The following is a 19635-nucleotide window of genomic DNA, read 5'->3' as shown; positions in this document are numbered from 1 at the left end:
TGATATGTAGGACACAGACATGACACTAATTGATCCACCGATGTGTCCAGCTGCTGTCGCAAAGTCAATGCGGTTGAACGTCTCACAAAAGTCCAAGTCGTGTTTTTCATAAATGCAACAGAAAGTGTAAACAGTTTGCCGTCTGTAGTGTTTATCGAGCCTCGGTCTGTTCTGCAGAAGAGCAGGAGGGGGGCCCCGAGTGACGCTGGAGCAGGGGCGGTGCAAGGACATTTCGGGACTAATCAACTAATGAGAGTTGTTACTAATATGATGTGTTTTGTTTGAAGCTCTTTGTTTGAGGGCCCCAGATTATTTATGCAACATTTATAGAATTGCATTTACATGAATATATTAACACAAATAAACTTAACAGTCACTTTAAGGTTGTATTGCAGACTTAAAACGTCAATGCATTAGTTCCATTTGAACGTCAAAACAACAATTGAATCATCCCCGATGTTGATGATGTCATCGTCTTCACAGGCCACGTGCATCTCACCGACTTCAACATCGCTGCCATTGTGAAAGACGACCTGAAGGCAACGTCCATCGCAGGAACCAAGCCATACATGGGTAAGACGCCTGCACAAAGACCCCAAAACGCTCACTTTCACGTCTCATCGCGTCTGAAGTTATGAATTATGAAGCGGTCGCAGTCGTTTCACCGTCACCGCTTCCGTTCCGCCGGCGACGTGACGGCCACTAGAAGTCACTGTAAACTCCCGCCGGACACGGAACGTGAACCTTCCCGACTGCTCAGGTCACGACTGTACAATAATAACCGTCGATAATCCGATTGCACCAGCAGGAACACAGTATCATTAGATTTGCGTCGTCTAATTGCGTTAAGCCGGCGATGCCATTTTGGACACACGGTCAACGTCTGGATTTGCTGTATGTGGAGGAGCAGCTAATCCGCTTAGCATTATTTTTAGAGGCTCCGCCCGCGTTTGTTTTCGTGTCGTAAAGTGCCGTTTGTTTCACCGCGGCGCTGATATATTTGTGTATTTGTCCAAAACCGAATCAACACGGAGGATAAATGACACTCCCAATGTATGATTTTCCCGTGACTTTTCTGTCTTTTCTTTATTTTATGACTGTTTTTATTTATTATTTATTGAGCCAGTTCGTGCAAATCTCGTGTGACACTTCAAAACTGTGGCTTTTCATCCCAGAAACACGTTAAAATGGCGTTAGGGTCAAAATGAGACCGCTCTGTGCTGTCTGCGTCTAATTTCACAGCGTTTTTTTGTCTCTTTTTTATCACTTATACATTTATTGCGGTGAATAATTAAGCCGCCATCGCGTTACAAAAGTGAGAAACAGTTTGGAACTGAAATAAACGAGGTATTGTTTGGTTTTTCCACATTTTTAAGACTTTTTAACGCTCTTATTGTACTTTTAATGTCTTTATTCCACAGTGCGCCGGCAGATGTAGTCAATGTGTTTAATAATAGTATTTATTATTATGTATTAGACATTTCAGGGCGTATTTTGAATTGTTACGACTTAGATACTGTATTTAAACCATCAAACTAAGAAAAGGTGGTGATATTGTGTCATTAGGTCCATGTAGAACGCGTCCGTCGGACGAATCGTCAGCATTTTTAACAGTCGTTTGCAAGATTCAGAGGGAGAACGATGGATGATAGATTGGTAACAAGATAGATGAGAGATGGTAAATAAACAGATAGATAGATGGATAGATAGATAGATGGTAAATAAATAGATATATAGATAGATATAGATAGATGAGTAATAGATATATAAATAAATAGATGATATGTAAATAAATAGTTAGATAGATGGTTAAAAACATAGATAGCTAGATAGATAGATGATAGATAGATAAATAAATAAATAGATGATAAATAAATAATAAATAGATAGTAAGATTATGAATAAATAGAGAGAGAGATAAATAGATAGAAAAACGTTTTTAAAGTTTATCTATCTATTTATCTTTATCTTTTTTATAGATAAATAGATAGATGATAGATAGATGGTAAAAAGATAGATAGATTTATGATAAATAAATAGATAGATGAGTAATAGATAAATAAATAGATGATAGATAGATAGATAGATAGATATAGATTGATAGATAAATAGATGATAAATAAATAATAAATAGATAGATGATGAATAAATGGAGATAAATAGATGGATAAACTTTTTTAACCGTTTCTTATTTCATTTTCATTTTTGTAATCAGAAAAGAGTCTGAAGTCTGATCAGAAAAGATCACATGATGTAACCTTCTCTCTTAAAGGACCACTACGAAACCTTTCCCTTGTCTAGTACACTTATCTTCATCCACAGGTCAGATCTGCGGAGAGGCGCACAGATCTCACCTGTAGCCTGCATATACAGTATATGTGCTGAATATGGCGCACCATAGATACAGTTAATGCCATACTGTGGAACATTCGTGAGGATTATTTGACTTTTTTTTATAGTATATGCAGTAACATTCGTCTACGGCTATAAAATATTCTAAATTCTTCGGTTATTTCAGTGATTTCGCCCGGGCCAGATCCTCCTTCTCGACACGTTCATAATTCACGACTTCTTTCGGGGTTTTTTCGTCTCACGATCCTCATCTCAACCTCCAACCGACCCGTGGTGGAGGAAATGAGCACACGCGGTGACCATTTTCACTCAAAACGTTAGGGAAGCACAGCCGAGTCGCCGCGGTGATGCATGGTGACAGTTGGCTGGATGGAAATAAGCGCGTCTGATGCGTTGTAATTGCACCTTCTCTCCTCCAGGGGCGCACCGAGGCTAACGGGGAAAAACTGTTTTGTTGTTTCTTAAATGCTCTGAAAGAAAACAGCAGTAACGACGAGACTATAAACCACGACATCCCGACGACAAAAATGAATAATTTCATTCATATTCATTATTAAATTATGAAGAAAATGGTGTAAAAACAAAGCTATACATGTGTTTTACATGTAGATAATGATCTAGTCGTGAATAAGGACACGCATGTGCTGTTTTGGCTTTCATGAACCGTGCTGGATGTTTTTCCCACAATTTAGCTTCACAAACACTGCACAAGACTTCTGGCATAATATATAATATTATAGAAAACAATATATTACCTTGACAACAGACGTAATCAGAAGATAAAACGTCAAGTTTGACACTACGACTGCACACGGCTGCAGGTGAACTGGGATAAATCTTAAATTCATTCATAAATGTAAGAAAACAATGTTTTACAAGATTTGAATCATGTCAAGTTTTAACAAAATGTAAAATTACCCAAAATGCTTTAATATTAACATACAATCCGAGAAAAACTTGACAGAATCAGGTTTAAATGTGATTTTCGGAACCCGTAAGTGCAAATTTTGCACTCTATCCTGTGCATATTTGTTACTTAATTTGATTTAATGTAATTTTATTCAATTTTATTTAATTTTATGCAGGCTTGGACTTCGATATGAACAAATCCTTCTGTACAATCTGTTAAATCTAGTGAAGTAAAATGTTGTTGAGGGCTGATCTTTGAGAAAACAACATCCGCGTGAAATAAATGAAACAATAAAACGTCTGCAGGTTCCGACCAGGAAAATGTTGTTTCCGAGTGAAAATGTCCATGTTGAAAAAGCAAACTGAGCAAAAAACCGAGTGAAAACCTTTGTGAACGTGTGTGTTTCAGCACCGGAGCTGTTCCAGACGTTGGAGGGGTCTCATCCGGGATACACCTTCTCTGTGGACTGGTGGTCTTTGGGCGTCGCCGCCTACGAGCTGCTGCGAGGACAGGTAAACAAACCGTATAAAACCAAACGACCGCAGTGCGTTCATCGCCGACGGGGACGACGCTGTGATTGGATTCTGTCCTTCCGCGCGGGAGATCCGAGACCGATCGCCGTGACAACGCGAGGAGATGGAAAAGGGAGATATTTCCGGAGCCGTGTAATTGGAATTGATTTAAATGAAATATACTTATTAATCCTCGGCCCGGTCTCGTCTGGTGAAGTTTAATTCCGGGTGTCACGGAAACAAATCCGAGCTTCAATGTTTCAATCGCTTGATAAAAAAACAACTTCACAACAGTAAAAAGGCATGAACTCAACAGCTTTTTATCCTAAAGGTTCACATGTAACTTTTCTGCTTGTTGCCATGGAAATAGGATTGTTTTTACCTTAGTTAGGTTTAGACCTGGTTTAGTCCTGGTTTAGTCCTGGTTTAGTCCTGGTTTAGTCTTGGTTTAGTCCTGGTTTAGTCCTGGTTTAGTCCTGGTTTAGTCCTGGTTTAGTCCTGGTTTAGTCCTGGTTTAGCCCTGGTTTAGCCCTGGTTTAGTCCTGGTTTAGTCTTGGTTTAGTCCTGGTTTAGTCCTGGTTTAGTCCTGGTTTAGCCCTGGTTTAGCCCTGGTTTAGCCCTGGTTTAGTCCTGGTTTAGTCCTGGTTTAGTCCTGGTTTAGCCCTGGTTTAGTCCTGGTTTAGTCCTGGTTTAGTCCTGGTTTAGTCCTGGTTTAGCCCTGGTTTAGTCCTGGTTTAGCCCTGGTTTAGTCCTGGTTTAGTCCTGGTTTAGCCCTGGTTTAGTCCTGGTTTAGTCCTGGTTTAGTCCTGGTTTAGCCCTGGTTTAGTCCTGGTTTAGCCCTGTTTTAGCCCTGGTTTAGCCCTGGTTTAGCCCTGGTTTAGCCCTGGTTTAGCCCTGGTTTAGTCCTGGTTTAGCCCTGGTTTAGTCCTGGTTTAGCCCTGGTTTAGTCCTGGTTTAGTCCTGGTTTAGCCCTGGTTTAGTCCTGGTTTAGCCCTGTTTTAGCCCTGGTTTAGCCCTGGTTTAGCCCTGGTTTAGCCCTGGTTTAGCCCTGGTTTAGTCCTGGTTTAGCCCTGGTTTAGTCCTGGTTTAGCCCTGGTTTAGTCCTGGTTTAGCCCTGGTTTAGCCCTGGTTTAGCCCTGGTTTAGTCCTGGTTTAGTCCTGGTTTAGTCCTGGTTTAGTGATATAACCCGGTGTGTTTTTGTACGATTCGTGTCGGCAAACAAACATGAACAGGCGTAAAAAGTCAAGTTCTCTGTTTGTTTCTGTTTGTTTCTGTTTGTTTCTGTTTGTTTCTGTTTGTTTCTGTTTGTTTCTGTTTGTCTCTGTTTGTTTCTGTTTGTTTCTGTTTGTTTCTGTTTGTTTCTGTTTGTCTCTGTTTGTTTCTGTTTGTCTCTGTTTGTTTCTGTTTGTTTCTGATGTAAAGTGGATGACTAAGACTGAGGCCGCGGTGAACAAAAGCAGTCGTGCGTCGCCCACAGCGCGCGCTCTCACTCAAAGTCAAGCACGTATTTGTCGTGCCGAACGTTCTGAGAGATGAGTTTCGAGGTGCGCGGCGTAAACTCTCTTGGACCCGGTTTGGATCTCGTCCAGTTTCTGTTTCCGATCCTGGATTTTTCCTGGTTTAGGCGTCATTTTCGCTAATTCGACTGACTTTATCCCAGGTTCAAAGTGTAAAAACTGTGAGTGTCATTATGGTTTTGAATCTACATAGAAATGTGTTCTTCAGTTGAGAGTTCGAGCCCACGTAACGTCCTGATGTCAGACTGTAAATCCTTGCAATATAAGATGATATTCGAGGGTAATATTTGTCTGTTTTTCTATATTTGATGCTGCTTTTTTCAGAGGCCGTTCGTGATGAGGTCCAACACTCCGGCCAGCGAGATCCTTCAGACCTTCCACAAAGTGCACCCCAGTTACCCGGCCGCCTGGTCCCTGGAGATGAAGTCCCTGCTCAGAAAGGTGAAAAGTTTCTCTTTCCTGTTTGTGTCACGTGAGCGGCAAAAGAGTCATTCAAACTCGACTAGAACTTATTAATACTCAATAACGATGTCAATATAACAAGGGGAAAAGGTGGTTTCACAGTGAACTCTTGTAACATTTTTCATTTCTGTATTCTAGGTAAAAATCTTTAAAAGTCACACATTATGCGATGTTTTGATTGTTGTCCTCCACAGAACTTAAAGTTCCTATGACAGGTTTTTACGATGTTTTAATTTTGACTTTATTTGCTGTATTTATACCTGTTGTGCATATAAATGATAGTTTTGCACCAATCGAGCAGGTTTTTGTGGTGAAAACGTCTGTAGAAAAGGACAGGAAGTGACATCACAATATTCCATTTCATTCCAGTCAAAGTTTATGCATAATTTACACAAATAATGTTTTGACTCTCTAAACATTAATTCAACAAAATAAAGTGGCTCTCATTTATTTTTATTTGCCACTTAAATGTAATAGATGTTTTTTTTCCCGGTGTTTGCTGGGTAATTTCCTAGTGTGATGTCATCATTTACAAACAGGAAGTGAATTTATTAAACCTAAAAAATTTGCTATTGTGTGATACATTTTTTATACATTTTAGAAAAGTAATATTTCTCTTAAAGGCGCAATGGACGATTTTTCGGCGATTTGAGAACGCAGGTGGAAGTGCGCATGCCACTCCCCCGTGCGCATGCCACTCCCCCGTGCGCATGCCACTCCCCCGTGCGCATGCCACTCCCCCGTGCGCATGCCACTCCCCCGTGCGCATGCCACTCCCCCGCGCGCATGCCACTCCCCGCGCGCATGCCACTCCCCCGCGCGCATGCCACTCCCCCGCGCGCATGCCACTCCCCCGCGCGCATGCCACTCCCCCGCGCTCATGCCACTCCCCCGCGCGCATGCCACTCCCCCGCGCGCATGCCACTCCCCCGCGCTCATGCCACTCCCCCGCGCGCATGCCACTCCCCCGCGCGCATGCCACTCCCCCGCGCGCATGCCACTCCCCCGAGCGCATGCCACTCCCCCGTGCGCATGCCACTCCCCCGTGCGCATGCCACTCCCCCGTGCGCATGCCACTCCCCCGTGCACATGCCACTCCCCCGTGCACATGCCACTCCCCCAAGCACATGCCACTCCCCCGTGCACATGCCACTCCCCGTGCACATGCCACTCCCCCAAGCACATGCCACTCCCCCGTGCGCATGCCACTCCCCCGTGCGCATGCCACTCCCCCGTGCGCATGCCACTCCCCCAAGCACATGCCACTCCCCCGTGCGCATGCCACTCCCCCAAGCACATGCCACTCCCCCGTGCACATGCCACTCCCCCGTGCACATGCCACTCCCCCAAGCACATGCCACTCCCCCGTGCGCATGCCACTCCCCCAAGCACATGCCACTCCCCCGTGCACATGCCACTCCCCCGTGCACATGCCACTCCCCCAAGCACATGCCACTCCCCCGTGCGCATGCCACTCCCCCGTGCACATGCCACTCCCCCGTGCGGACTGATACAACACACACGTGCGCATCACATCTCTCGTCTCCCGTAGATTTCTGTCCACTTCTGCTTCAGCTCGAACTGTCTTTCTCCGTCTTCATTTTGCCCCGTACACTGAGGGAACTATATTATGATAGATCCATGCGCTTAGGCACGCGGAAACGTGGGGAAGAACCGCACGCGGCTGCAGGTGAGCGATAGGTGCGTTTTATGATTGATACGTGGCAGGACAAATGATTTATCCACGCCACGAGGAAATATGATAAAAAATGTGCTAGTCCACGTCAGATGATCACGCATTTGGAGAAAAAGATGAAAAAACACGTAGAACATTCATCATCGTCTTTTGTTCTTTCCGAGTGAACGCCGATCAGAAATGTGGACGTGAATCGGGAGAAACGGGAGCGCGTTAAAGACAAAACCCCGACAGTCAAAGTGCGGCGTTATTGTAATGAAAATGTGTCGAGACAATTCCAGGACGTTCCCAGACGCCAACAACTTAAAGGAACAAAGGAGATGAAACGCATTGAAAAGACACAATTTGCTCAGCGTGGACTCAGCACAAAAGACTCTAATCTTTAAGACGTTCTATAGAGAATGGGAAGGCGCGGTCGCTTCATGTTCAACGTTTAAGCTGGCTTGAATTGAGAATGAAATCAGATTTGTTCTTACGTTATAAAGCGGAGTTAGACGCTTTACATTACGAGGAACTTGCATTGTCGGATTTTTTCAAACAGCAAAAGCAGGAAGTAGGTATATACCCGGTTCCTAGCTCTCACTAAGCTTTTGGAACGTTTTTATTGGCGCGTTTACAGCTTCAGAACAGCTTTTTCAGACGGAGAAGTCGATCCCGGGTTTGGGACGTCCCGATCGCCAGGTTAATCCATAATTGCGATTATTCAGGTCACAATATTATAGCGAGAACCCAAAAAATAATAATCATGACAATTTTTAAAGTTAAATTTAAGTATTTTTTGTTCGATCTGTCGTCCAAAAAATAGACTTAACTCTAAATAACTTTTTATATCTGGCCGTTTTTGTCACATTTAACTTTTAAATTGAAAAAAAATAATAATAATAATTGTCTTGACAGTTCATTTCCGTAAAGTTGGTCACAAACATGAGGAAAAGTAACGTGTCAAACTATGAAAATGATAAGAAAATGTCACTGTTGTTTTTCGTGAAAAATCGTTAAATTGTGATGTTTTTTCCTCACAATAATCTAAAATTCAATTAAATTCAGTTCGATCTAAAAACACTAACATTTGATATTGTGACATCCCTAGTTACGCGTTAATATACTTTACTTTTAAGTCCAGGGAGCGCGTAGTTGTACATAGTCTGTGGTAAGTCTTTATTTAAAGGTGATTAATTATGTTTTTAATCATTATTACTGTATTTTCTGGACTATAAATCGCACCGGAATATAAATCGCACCAGCCAAAAAATGCATAATAGAGAAGAAAAAAACATATTTAAGTTGCACTGGAGTATGAAATGCAGTTGCAAGTGTGAAAATAACAAATAATATCACATATAAGTCGCTCTGGAGTATAAAAGTATAAATATAAGTACAAGTCGCACCAAAACTATGAAAAAAAGGTGCGACTTATAGTCTGGAAATTACATCGAGTGTGACTTGTTATTCTGTTGACTATTCCCGAATGTACTCAAACCCTGCTAAATATTTCGTTTGCGTATTTTAAGAACATTAGGGCTGGTTGTTAGTCATTTGCTAGTATTAAATATAAAACTGCGCTCTGTTACGCTGAAAATAAAACCCACCTGTTTAGCCTGTCGTCAAGTGTCGCTGTCAACACTGTATTTTAATAAACTGCTTCAGACTCTGGCTTTTCACTCCAGCAATTAAAACAGTGCCTTTTAATCCTTGTAAACAGAAGCGTTGTTTGTTCTTCTCCCTAAACGGCGTTTACAATCACCCATCAGTATTCAGAGCGCTCTGTCATCGCCGTGGTGACCACGCGCTCTGCATTATCGTTAACATTATATATCTGTTATATTGTTATTTGTGTGCTGTGATTTCATCTGTCGCTCGCATGATTCGGACTAAAATAGCGACACATTATGATTATTACGTTTTTATTAAATGTATTTACCGTATTTTCCGGACTATAAGTAGCACCTTTTTTCATGGTTTTGGCCGGGGTGCGACTTATACTTATATTTATGCTTATACTTATACACCGGAGCGACTTATATGTGGTTTTATTTGTTATTTTCACACTTGCAACTACATTTCATACTCCAGTGCGACATATATGTTTTTTTCTTCTCTATTATGCATTTTTTGGCTGGTGAGACTTATAGTCCAGTGCGACTTATAGTCTGGAAAATACGGTAGTCATTTTTGTCAATGGACTGTGACAAAAACAAAATAATAGGTAATAATTGGTTACTAAAAGCGGGCAACTAAAATGAACATAAAGAACGAAGTGGGACAAGATCAATTAAACTCAACATTTAAGGAACAATGAAGTTGTTAGCTGTTTTTTTACTTTTATTGTTAAATTAGTGGAATAAAGAAAAGGAGGTCAACAATTAAAATCAGGTTTAATAATCGAGCGGTTTATTTTGTTATTTGTCCCAATTGAATGTTTAAATCACAGCTTCCACTCGCGACCCACACTTTAGGAAACCCTGGAGTGAGTTTTCATTGATTAGCTCCAGTAAACGCTCTAAAACAGGTCAAAATCCACTGAAATGTAATAGTAATTTGTTTATTAACGCAAGGCTCAGATTAAGGATTTTCACTTGTAGCGGCGCTGCTAAACAATCCGTTAATTTTTCGAAATTTGTATAGCAATTTCATAATTGCATAGCAAAACACGAAAGTGACTAACAATCAATATTTTCCATTGATATAACACGATAATTTATTCAAAATGTATTTGTAAACCTTCTATTAAAGAAAACTCTTAACAGATTAACTTTTAAACACTTTAAAAAAAAATCTTTAAATAAAACTTGCAAATAAAATTGATTGTTGAACAAATTAATCAACACAAAGTCAGATGGCCTTATTTACAACTTTCTTCCATATCATCATCAATCAGATGACTATTTGCAGGAGTCTCATTTACATATTAATTGTCATTACACTCGGAGAAATAAATGTTGCTGTGGTGTTTCCATCATGGTGTATTTTATGTGTTATTCAAATTGTACCGCTCTATTTGACGTTCCATTCCATTTTTCGTTTTTCTACTTGATGACGGTCCCTAAGTACTCTCGTCACTGCTCCGGCTGCACATTTGATGACGGTCCCTAAGCACTCGCCTCAGCTCCGTCTGCACATTTGATGACGGTCCCTAAGCACTCCGCGGCTCCGGCTGAACATTCGGAGCAGTGTAATTCGCTGCGCCCAAAATACGCATCTGATTGTTAAAAACGAGGTTGTGTCACTGCAGTGTAAATATGAATATTTTGGCAGTGAATGATCTGCAAAGACTTTTGCGTTTAGGAGTTATTGACCTCGGAAGTCTGAATCTGACGCAAACTTTACCGCACGTGTCTCCTCCCACTTTCAGACTCGATCTGAGGCAGCAGCGGGACTCGTCATGACAACACAGCGTCCACATGTGTCATACCGTTATTGACGAACGATTGACGAGTGATCAGTACTTTTAGGCGCTTTGGTTCTACAATTGAACACATTTTTGTATCGCAAAAGCTGCGATACAAAAGCACTTTTTTCTGACGAACGCATCGCATTTGAGAGAAATTGCGTCGCATTTTGCGATACCGCTTATTCTGAACCCTGTAAAGTCATGCTTTATGTGTTTTTTATGTTCGGCATCTCCTGTTTTGAGAACTTTACAAAATACTGAACCACACAGTACTCTCAGTCAGGCGCTCCCTCGTTAGGATTTGGTGTTAGCGCTCCATCTAACTCCAACAGTGGCAATTTCCGTGGAGAAATAAACAAAAGTGAGCCTTGTCCCGACACGCTACTTTAAGCTCGTGAGATAAACGGAATCAGAATGAGCGCAACGATGATTTGTGGACTTAAAAACTGAAAGAAAAAGTGTTTTGTGAGGCTCAGAGAAGAAGCATCTCGTAAACAACATTCAGCATAGACATTTGACCCAAGCTAAAAATGACTCAGGTCTGTTATTGTTGAGGGAACACTCTCAGAACATGTTTAAACGCTAAAAACAACAGTCAAATGTGCATATGTGACCTTTAAAATACTACATACTGTATTTTCCGGACTATAAGTCGCACCAGCCAAAAAATGTATAATAGAGAAGAAAAAAACATATATAAGTCGCACTGGAGTATGAAATGTGGTTGCAAGTGTGAAAATAACAAGTAATATCACAAAAACTGTGAAACTATGAAACTATTTTCTTCTCAATTATGCATGTGATGCGACTTATAGTTCGGAAAATACGGTAAAAATGCTCGTTAAACGTTGAGTTTAATCGAGAGCTTTCATCTTGTCCCACCTCGTGTTAGTTGCCCGCTTTTAGTAATCAATTATTACTCATTATTTTGTTTTTGTCACAGTCCATTGATAAAAACAGCTATAATCAAAGACGTTCAAAAATAATAATAAATAATATCACATATAAGTCGCTTCGGGGAATAAGTATAAGTATACATATAAGTATAAGTCAAAAACAGGTGCAACTTATAGTCCGGAAAATACAGGAATTGTTTTTTCTCACAGTCCATTGGCAAAAACGACTATAATCAAAGACGTTCATTGACAAAATAAACAATACGAAACATTCTTTGCCACGTTTAACTGAAATGTTGTATTCAAAATGATGAAAACACAGTCAGGACGGACCCGGGGGCGAGGCGTTCACGCGGGTCAGCGGCGTGACCCGGGGGGAGCCGCTCACGCGGGTCAGCGGCGTGACCCGGGGGGAGACGCTCACGCGGGTCAGCGGCGTGACCCGGGGGGAGCCGCTCACGCGGGTCAGCGGCGTGACCCGGGGGGAAACGCTCACACGGGTCAGCGGCGTGACCCGGGGGGAGCCGCTCACGCGGGTCAGCGGCGTGACCCGGGGGGAGCCGCTCACGCGGGTCAGCGACGTGACCCGGGGGGAGACGCTCACGCGGGTCAGCAGCGTGACCCGGGGGGAGCCGCTCACGCAGGTCAGCGGCGTGACCCGGGGGGAGACGCTCACGCGGGTCAGGGTGCTCACGCGGGTCAGCGGCATGACCCGGGGGGAGACGCTCACACGGGTCAGCGGCGTGACCCGGGGGGGGGAGGCGCTCAGGCGGGTCAGTGGCATGACCCGGGGGGAGACGCTCACGCGGGTCAGCGGCGTGACCCGGGGGGGGAGGCGCTCACGCGGGTCAGCGGCATGACCCGGGGGGAGACGCTCACGCGGGTCAGCGGCATGACCCGGGGGGAGGCGCTCACGCGGGTCAGGGTGCTCACGCGGGTCAGCGGCGTGACCCGGGGGGAGACGCTCACGCGGGTCAGCGGCGTGACCCGGGGGGAGCCGCTCACGCGGGTCAGCGGCGTGACCCGGGGGGAAACGCTCACACGGGTCAGCGGCGTGACCCGGGGGGAGCCGCTCACGCGGGTCAGCAGCGTGACCCGGGGGGGAGGCGCTCACGCGGGTCAGGGTGCTCACGCGGGTCAGCGGCGTGACCCGGGGTGGAGGCGCTGACGCGGGTCAGCGGCGTGACCCGGGGGGGAGGCGCTCACGCGGGTCAGCGCTCACGTCCTCGGCGGTGCAGGATCTCGCACGTACTGTGGCCGCCGTGTCTTTTTCCCCCTGATCCACTGCAGTCGAACTGTTGCATTGCTTCGTGCTCAGACTCCCCTCGTCTCATTGGTATTCGCCGCACGCCGGTGAAGACGAGCGTGCGCCCGAGAAAAGGCTTTGTGCGCCAGAGACGTCGGAAACAGACGCCAGCCACAAAGACCAGCCTTTAATCCAGCTTATTCTGTCTTTTCTCACATTTGCTAAAACACATCTATTTAATGCAGAGTCATGACCATGTGTGCAAAAGGAAGGCTTTGTACTGAATATACTTTGTACTGACTATACTTTGTACTGTATATACTTTGTAGTGAATATACTTTGTACTGAATATACTTTGTACTGTATATACTTTGTAGTGAATATACTTTGTACTGAATATACTTTGTACTGTATATACTTTGTAGTGAATATACTTTGTACTGAATATACTTTGTAATGAATATACTTTGTACTCAATATACTTTGTACTGAATATACTTTGTACTGAATATACTTTGTAGTGAATATACTTTGTGCTGAATATACTTTGTACTCAATATACTTTGTACTCAATATACTTTGTACTGAATATACTTTGTAGTGAATATACTTTGTAGTGAATATACTTTGTGCTGAATATACTTTGTAGTGAATATACTTTGTAGTGAATATACTTTGTAGTGAATATACTTTGTGCTGAATTTACTTTGTAGTGAATATACTTTGTAGTGAATATACTTTGTACTGAATATACTTTGTACTGAATATACTTTGTACTGAATATATATGGTACTTTTGATACCTGAGACGGCGGCGGTCTGATATGAAGACATCAGGAGGAGAAAACGATTCATGCAGATCCTCCATGAACCGTGATTTAAGTAGTTTAGCTTTTCAAAAACATTTCATACCTTTGAGACCAGTTGAACTTATCAATAATAAAGATATTGTGAAATACATAAATAAAATATGACATTCATTTAATTTTTTTTTTTTTAACTTACAGAAAAAATGTACATAAAAAACTGAATAAAAAAAAATGTAGTAATGTAAATATAAAAAATAATGTTATATATTTTATCAATAATAATAATAATAATGATGATGATAATAATGAAAAAAATACATTTCCTCTTACAATTTTTCTTTTCCTTTTTCCAGCAGAGCATAAATGTATTGAACAGATGAAAGGTTTTTATTGCTTTTTCCTCACATTAGTTAACTGCTTTATATGTCATTAAACACGCCAAAAATCTCTGTAATTATGAAGATTGATCAAACTGCCTGTTCATAGGCTGCGTACAATTTAGTGACGCTATAATTTCAGATGAAGGAGATGAAGAAATATCTAAACTTAGAATCCACAAACGTTGAACCATATCATTATGTATTTGTCTTCACAAACTTATATTAATATTAATTGTGTGGCTTTAAGTCCACAATCCACAATCAGGTTTTTGGAGTTGATTAACTTTCACTTTCTGGAGCGATCGTGAAATGTCTTAGTTCTTTTGTGTGAAAAGGTGTTGAACTTTATGCCAGTTTCTGTTTCATGTGACGAGACACAGTAATTGCAGCGATACTAGCCTCAAACCAAGTCACTAAATATGCAATCTGACAGTAAAAACACCCAAACTTTCACCCGTAACAGCAGAAGTTGTCTCCGCGAGCCTTTTTAAGATTCTTTCTTTGTCCTTTAACATTGCTTCACCGGTTTTTAAAATTCACTCTGTATCGCATTAACACCCGCTGAACTCACACACGGGGGAGTTTTCATCATCTTTCCTCTGCCCTTTCGTCCCCGACATCCTCGCGACGGCCGACATCCTCGCGACGGCCTTCCACGCCGCTCCTGCCTCTAATCCTGTCCCGTCCTGTGCAGTTGCTGTGCATCGATGTCCAGAAGAGGATCTCGTGTCTGGCCGAGCTGCAGGACCTGGACTTCATGTCGGACGTGAACTGGGACGCGGTGCTGGACAAACAGCTCGCCCCGGGCTTCATCCCCAACGTGAGAGAAACACCTTTATTCTATATATATATATATAAGGAAACACTTGATACGGTTACATTCTACTATGTATATATAATATGCATAAAGGTCATTTGACATGTTTGTCTTACTTTGGCCCTGAAGAGTGAGTATTGGGCCCATCTCCTGAATAATGGTCCATAATGTGTGTGTGTCCGACATCTGCTCTGGGCGTCGACACGTTATAATGACAAACTGAGTCCACACGAGGCGCTGAAGAGCCACACACACAGTTATGAGCTGCAAACTTACACTTTACAAAGTTTGGGCCACAGTCATTTTGATTTAAATGACTGTGGCATTTTCACTATTACTAATGCAACGTTTTCCTATCTAAGTCGTGATGTCTATGAGTTTACGTTCTGCTCAGTTATTCACTTATTGACCTGCTGAAAAGGGAACTGAGTAATAAGACGATTGATCTGATGTGAATTATTGTTATTCTACAAAATACAGAAATAATAGAGAAATAACAGAAACCTAATTTAGTAATGAAAGAACCTTTAACTGAGTTTGCAGCATATTTAGATTGATAATAATGAGTGTGTGTAATGTCCAATTGTGTCAGTTTGATGCCACTCTGACCACTTCAGAAGGAAACAGCCCAAAGCAGAGAGCCATTTCAGTCGATCTAATGTCGCTGTTGTGTCTCGGCGCTCTGGGGCCCCGGGAGCCGAATAAACACAGAATAACGAGCGCAGTGAGGGCGTGGAGGCTTCTAAATGACTTTATCTCATCGCTGTGGAAGTCTGAGGCAGCGGCACAGCAGTGGGTTTGACTGAGAGAGGAGAGGAAGGAGAGAGGGAGGGAGAGAGAGAGGGAGAGAGGGAGGGAGGAGAGGAAGAAGAGAGAGGGAGAGAGGGAGAGAGGAGAGGAAGAAGAGAGGGAGAGAGGGAGAGAGGAGAGGAAGGAGAGAGGGAGAGAGGGAGAGAGGAGAGGAAGGAGAGAGGGAGAGAGGAGTGGAAGGAGAGAGAGGGAGAGAGGGAGAGAGGAGAGGAAGGAGAGAGGGAGAGAGGGAGAGAGGAGAGGAAGGAGAGAGGGAGAGAGAGGGAGGGAGAGAGGGAGGGAGGAGAGGAAGAAGAGAGGGAGAGAGGGAGAGAGGAGAGGAAGAAGAGAGGGAGAGAGAGAGAGGGCCCTGAGAGGGGAAGAAGAGAGGGATAGAGAGGGAGAGAGAGGGGGGGAGAGAGAGAGGGGGAGAGGGAGAGAGACAGAGAGAGAGGGAGACAGAGAGAGAGGGAGAGAGGGAGAGAGAGGCCTGAGAGAGGAGAGATGGGGAGAGGGAGAGGAAGAAAAGAGGGAGCGAGAGAGAGAGAGAAAGACGGGGGGAGAGAGAGGGAGAGGGGGAGAGAGGGCCCTGAGAGAGGAGAGAGAGAGGGAGGGGCCTGAGAAAGGAGAGAGGGAGAGAGGAGAGAGAGAGGGGGGGAGAGGGAGAGAGAGAGGGAGACAGAGGGAGACAGAGAGAGGGAGAGAGGGGCCTGAGAGAGGAGAGATGGAGGGAGGAGAGGAAGAAGAGAGGGAGAGAGAGCGAGAGAGAGGGGGGGGGAGAGAGGGGGAGAGAGGGAGAGGGGGAGAGAGGGCCCTGAGAGAGAGAGAGAGAGAGAGAGGGAGAGAGAGAGGGGGAGAGAGGGCCCTGAGAGAGGAGAGAGGGAGAGAGGAGAAGAAGAAGAGAGGGAGAGAGAGAGGGGGAGAGAGAGAGGGGGAGAGAGGGCCCTGAGAGAGAGAGAGAGAGAGAGAGAGAGAAGACAGGGAGGGAGGGATGGACAGGGAGAGAGGGAGAGGGGGCCCTGAGAGAGGAGAAGAAGAAGGAGAGAGAGGGAGAGAGGGGGGGAGAGAGGGGAAGGGAGTGAGAGAGTGAGAGGCAGGAAGAGAGAGGGAATGAAGGAAAGAGAGAGAGGTTCAGAGAGAGAAAGAGGGAGGGGGAGAGAGAGAGAGAGAGAGAGAGAGAGAGAGAGAGGCAGAGAACTCCAGAAATCAATGGGCGATCGACAGTGGACAAATCTAATTAAGGACGATTCACTGGACTTTAGTCCTTTAATGTAAAAACATCAATCTCGTTACAATCTCAAAATATTGACCTAAAACATCATCAGACCAGAATATTAATCTGTATTATTTTACATGTAGAAGATGTACATTTAATGGCATTAAATATGTTTTTTTTATTTTTTCCCTCAATAAAAGTATTAGATGAGGTAATACTTTGAATAAGATAAGATAAGATAAGATAATCCTTTATTGTCCCACATGGGGAAATTTCATTGGTGCAACGCAGGTAGATACAGAGGTAGATACAGAAGAACAGATCACTTATAGGAAGTCTGAAAAACACTTTCAGTAGAAGATCTCCTATAAATAAATAAAAACTCCCATAGACAAATAAATAAATAAATAAATAAATACCATTGCATGTGATCACGACAGTAATTGCACATGAATATGTGTCACGACAGCACATAGATTGCACATGAATTTCACAGTAATTGCACATATGACGGAATTGCACATCAGTATTAGGTTAGGTCAGTTTTGCGAGTGTTCAGTACTAACAGTGTTTGTTATAAAGTCTGACACCAGCAGGAAGGAAAGACCTACGGAACCTTTCCTTCACACATCGAGGGTGGATCAGTCTCTCACTGAAGCTGCTCTCCAGAGCGGACAGAGTGTCCTGCAGGGGGCGACACTCATGGTCCAGCATAGATGTGAATCTAGCCAGGACCCTCCTGTCCCCCACCTCCTGCACCGAGTCCAGAGCACAGCCCAGAACGGAGCTGGACTTCTTGATGACTTTGTCCAGCCTCTTCCTCTCCCTCTCTGTGATGCTGCTGCTCCAGCAGGCCACACCTACAGGAGCTGATGCCACCACAGAGTCGTAGAAGGTCTTCAGGAGTGGCCCTGTCACTCCAAAAGACCTGAGTCTCCTCAGGAGGTAGAGCCGACTCTGGCTCTTCCTGTACAGTGCGTCTGTGTTATGAGTCCAGTCCAGTTTGTGGTTCAGATGAACACCCAGGTACTTGTATGAGTCCTGAATCGAAGCCTCTCAAAATACATTATAATACTCTTTTAATTGAATACATTTTAACGATGGACCATGGTCATTTTTTGCCTGACCCGCCAGCCCCGCCCACATTCTGTTCCAATGCGTCTCGGTCTGAACGTTCCAGCATTAACCGATCCAACCACCGCCACTAATTTGTGTCACGTGTCTCTCAAAAGACATTTCTCAAATATTTTCGGAACATTCAGAACAAAATATATAACTTCATTTTCCTCAGATTGACAGAGTTTAGTGCGTCGCTTGTTGACTCAGCAGAAGTCGGTAACGTTTCTCAGTGTTATTTTTATTCTTTCCTCGTAATCCACCATGTTTGTTTAGACACGAACGGACAATGCGTTTGTCTGATTGGTTCATCCGCCTGTCAATCACTCCCTTTGGATATTGGCGTGACCGGGTCGGATCCCAGACGCTCAGGTTTTGTAAAGTCAGGCTGGTCAGGCAAGGTCATTTTTGGCAGTTTAGAGTCATTTCTGGTCAGATTGAACGTGGAGCTCAACCTCATTTATGGTTATGACGTGACCATAAATAACCTACACATGTACATTATATAGTAGAACAATGTGCAGTCATTAGCATTGTTTAAACCAAGACATCCAATTAATACAACTATAATTACGGCTATTCCAGAGTCCATGTTTTGTCATAACATGTTCCAAAAGCATGTTCCAAAAGTATCCAGCTCTTGCGTCTATGGCAGGAGTTTTGAGGCCCAAATACGTAGCTCCAGACACTTTAACAATCTTATTTTTGAGCAACGGTCCCAGTAAACAAAGTCACGGTGAGCACGGCAACCGCAGTTAGCTACTGCGACGTCGCGGCCCTCCGTTGAGACGCGCGCAGGCGTTCCCCGCTCGGCGATGACGGCGATGTTCACGTTTCGTCCGCAGAAACGGAGGCTTAACTGCGATCCCACGTTCGAGCTGGAGGAGATGATCCTGGAGTCCAAGCCGCTTCACAAGAAGAAGAAACGACTGGCCAGAAAGACAAAGGAGCAAGGGTCAGACGGCTCTCCGGAGGTGAGTCGGGACGCTTCGAACAGAAGGACGTATAAGTATAAGTTTAATTGTAGCGACGTTGTTTCCACAGCTGCTTTTGTCATTAGCGGATTTAAATCATTCAAATGGACACTCGGGCGTCACATGGTTCGGCTTTGTGTGTGTTGTGCTTTGAGGAAGTACAGAAAGATTAACAAAGGGAAAAAAGTTGTAAATGTTGGTTTGCTGCACTCATTTCTGCTTTAATCGCAGCCTTCTTATAGCGACGACTCACAGGAAAGTCCGTGCACTATTATAGACTTTACACAGGTAATATTGCCCTATTATAGACTTTACACAGGTAATATTGCACTATTGTAGACTTTACACAGGTAATATTGCCCTATTATAGACTTTACACAGGTAATATTGCACTATTATAGACTTTACACAGGTAATATTGCACTATTATAGACTTTACACAGGTAATATTGCACTATTATAGACTTTACACAGGTAATATTGCACTATTATAGACTTTACACAGGTAATATTGCACTATTATAGACTTTACACAGGTAATATTGCACTATT

At 43.6% G+C, this 19635-nt stretch overlaps 1 protein-coding gene across 1 annotated transcript in view; it reads left to right on the top strand.

The window, feature by feature from the left end:
- stk32a (serine/threonine kinase 32A) overlaps positions 1-19635 on the top strand; it is a 127337-nt gene that overhangs the window by 89972 nt on the left and 17730 nt on the right. The window contains exons 6-10 of the mRNA XM_072445474.1: positions 484-573; positions 3671-3774; positions 5617-5733; positions 14866-14991; positions 18955-19083. Coding sequence (XP_072301575.1) covers positions 484-573; positions 3671-3774; positions 5617-5733; positions 14866-14991; positions 18955-19083 — 566 coding nt within the window. The remainder of the gene's footprint in view (positions 1-483; positions 574-3670; positions 3775-5616; positions 5734-14865; positions 14992-18954; positions 19084-19635) is intronic.

The sequence above is a fragment of the Eucyclogobius newberryi genome, unplaced genomic scaffold (assembly GCF_026437365.1).
Source record: "Eucyclogobius newberryi isolate DKJ021-1_F unplaced genomic scaffold, fEucNew1.0.hap1 SCAF_15, whole genome shotgun sequence".
Lineage (NCBI taxonomy): Eukaryota > Metazoa > Chordata > Actinopteri > Gobiiformes > Gobiidae > Eucyclogobius > Eucyclogobius newberryi.
This window is presented reverse-complemented; position numbering and strand designations above follow the sequence as displayed.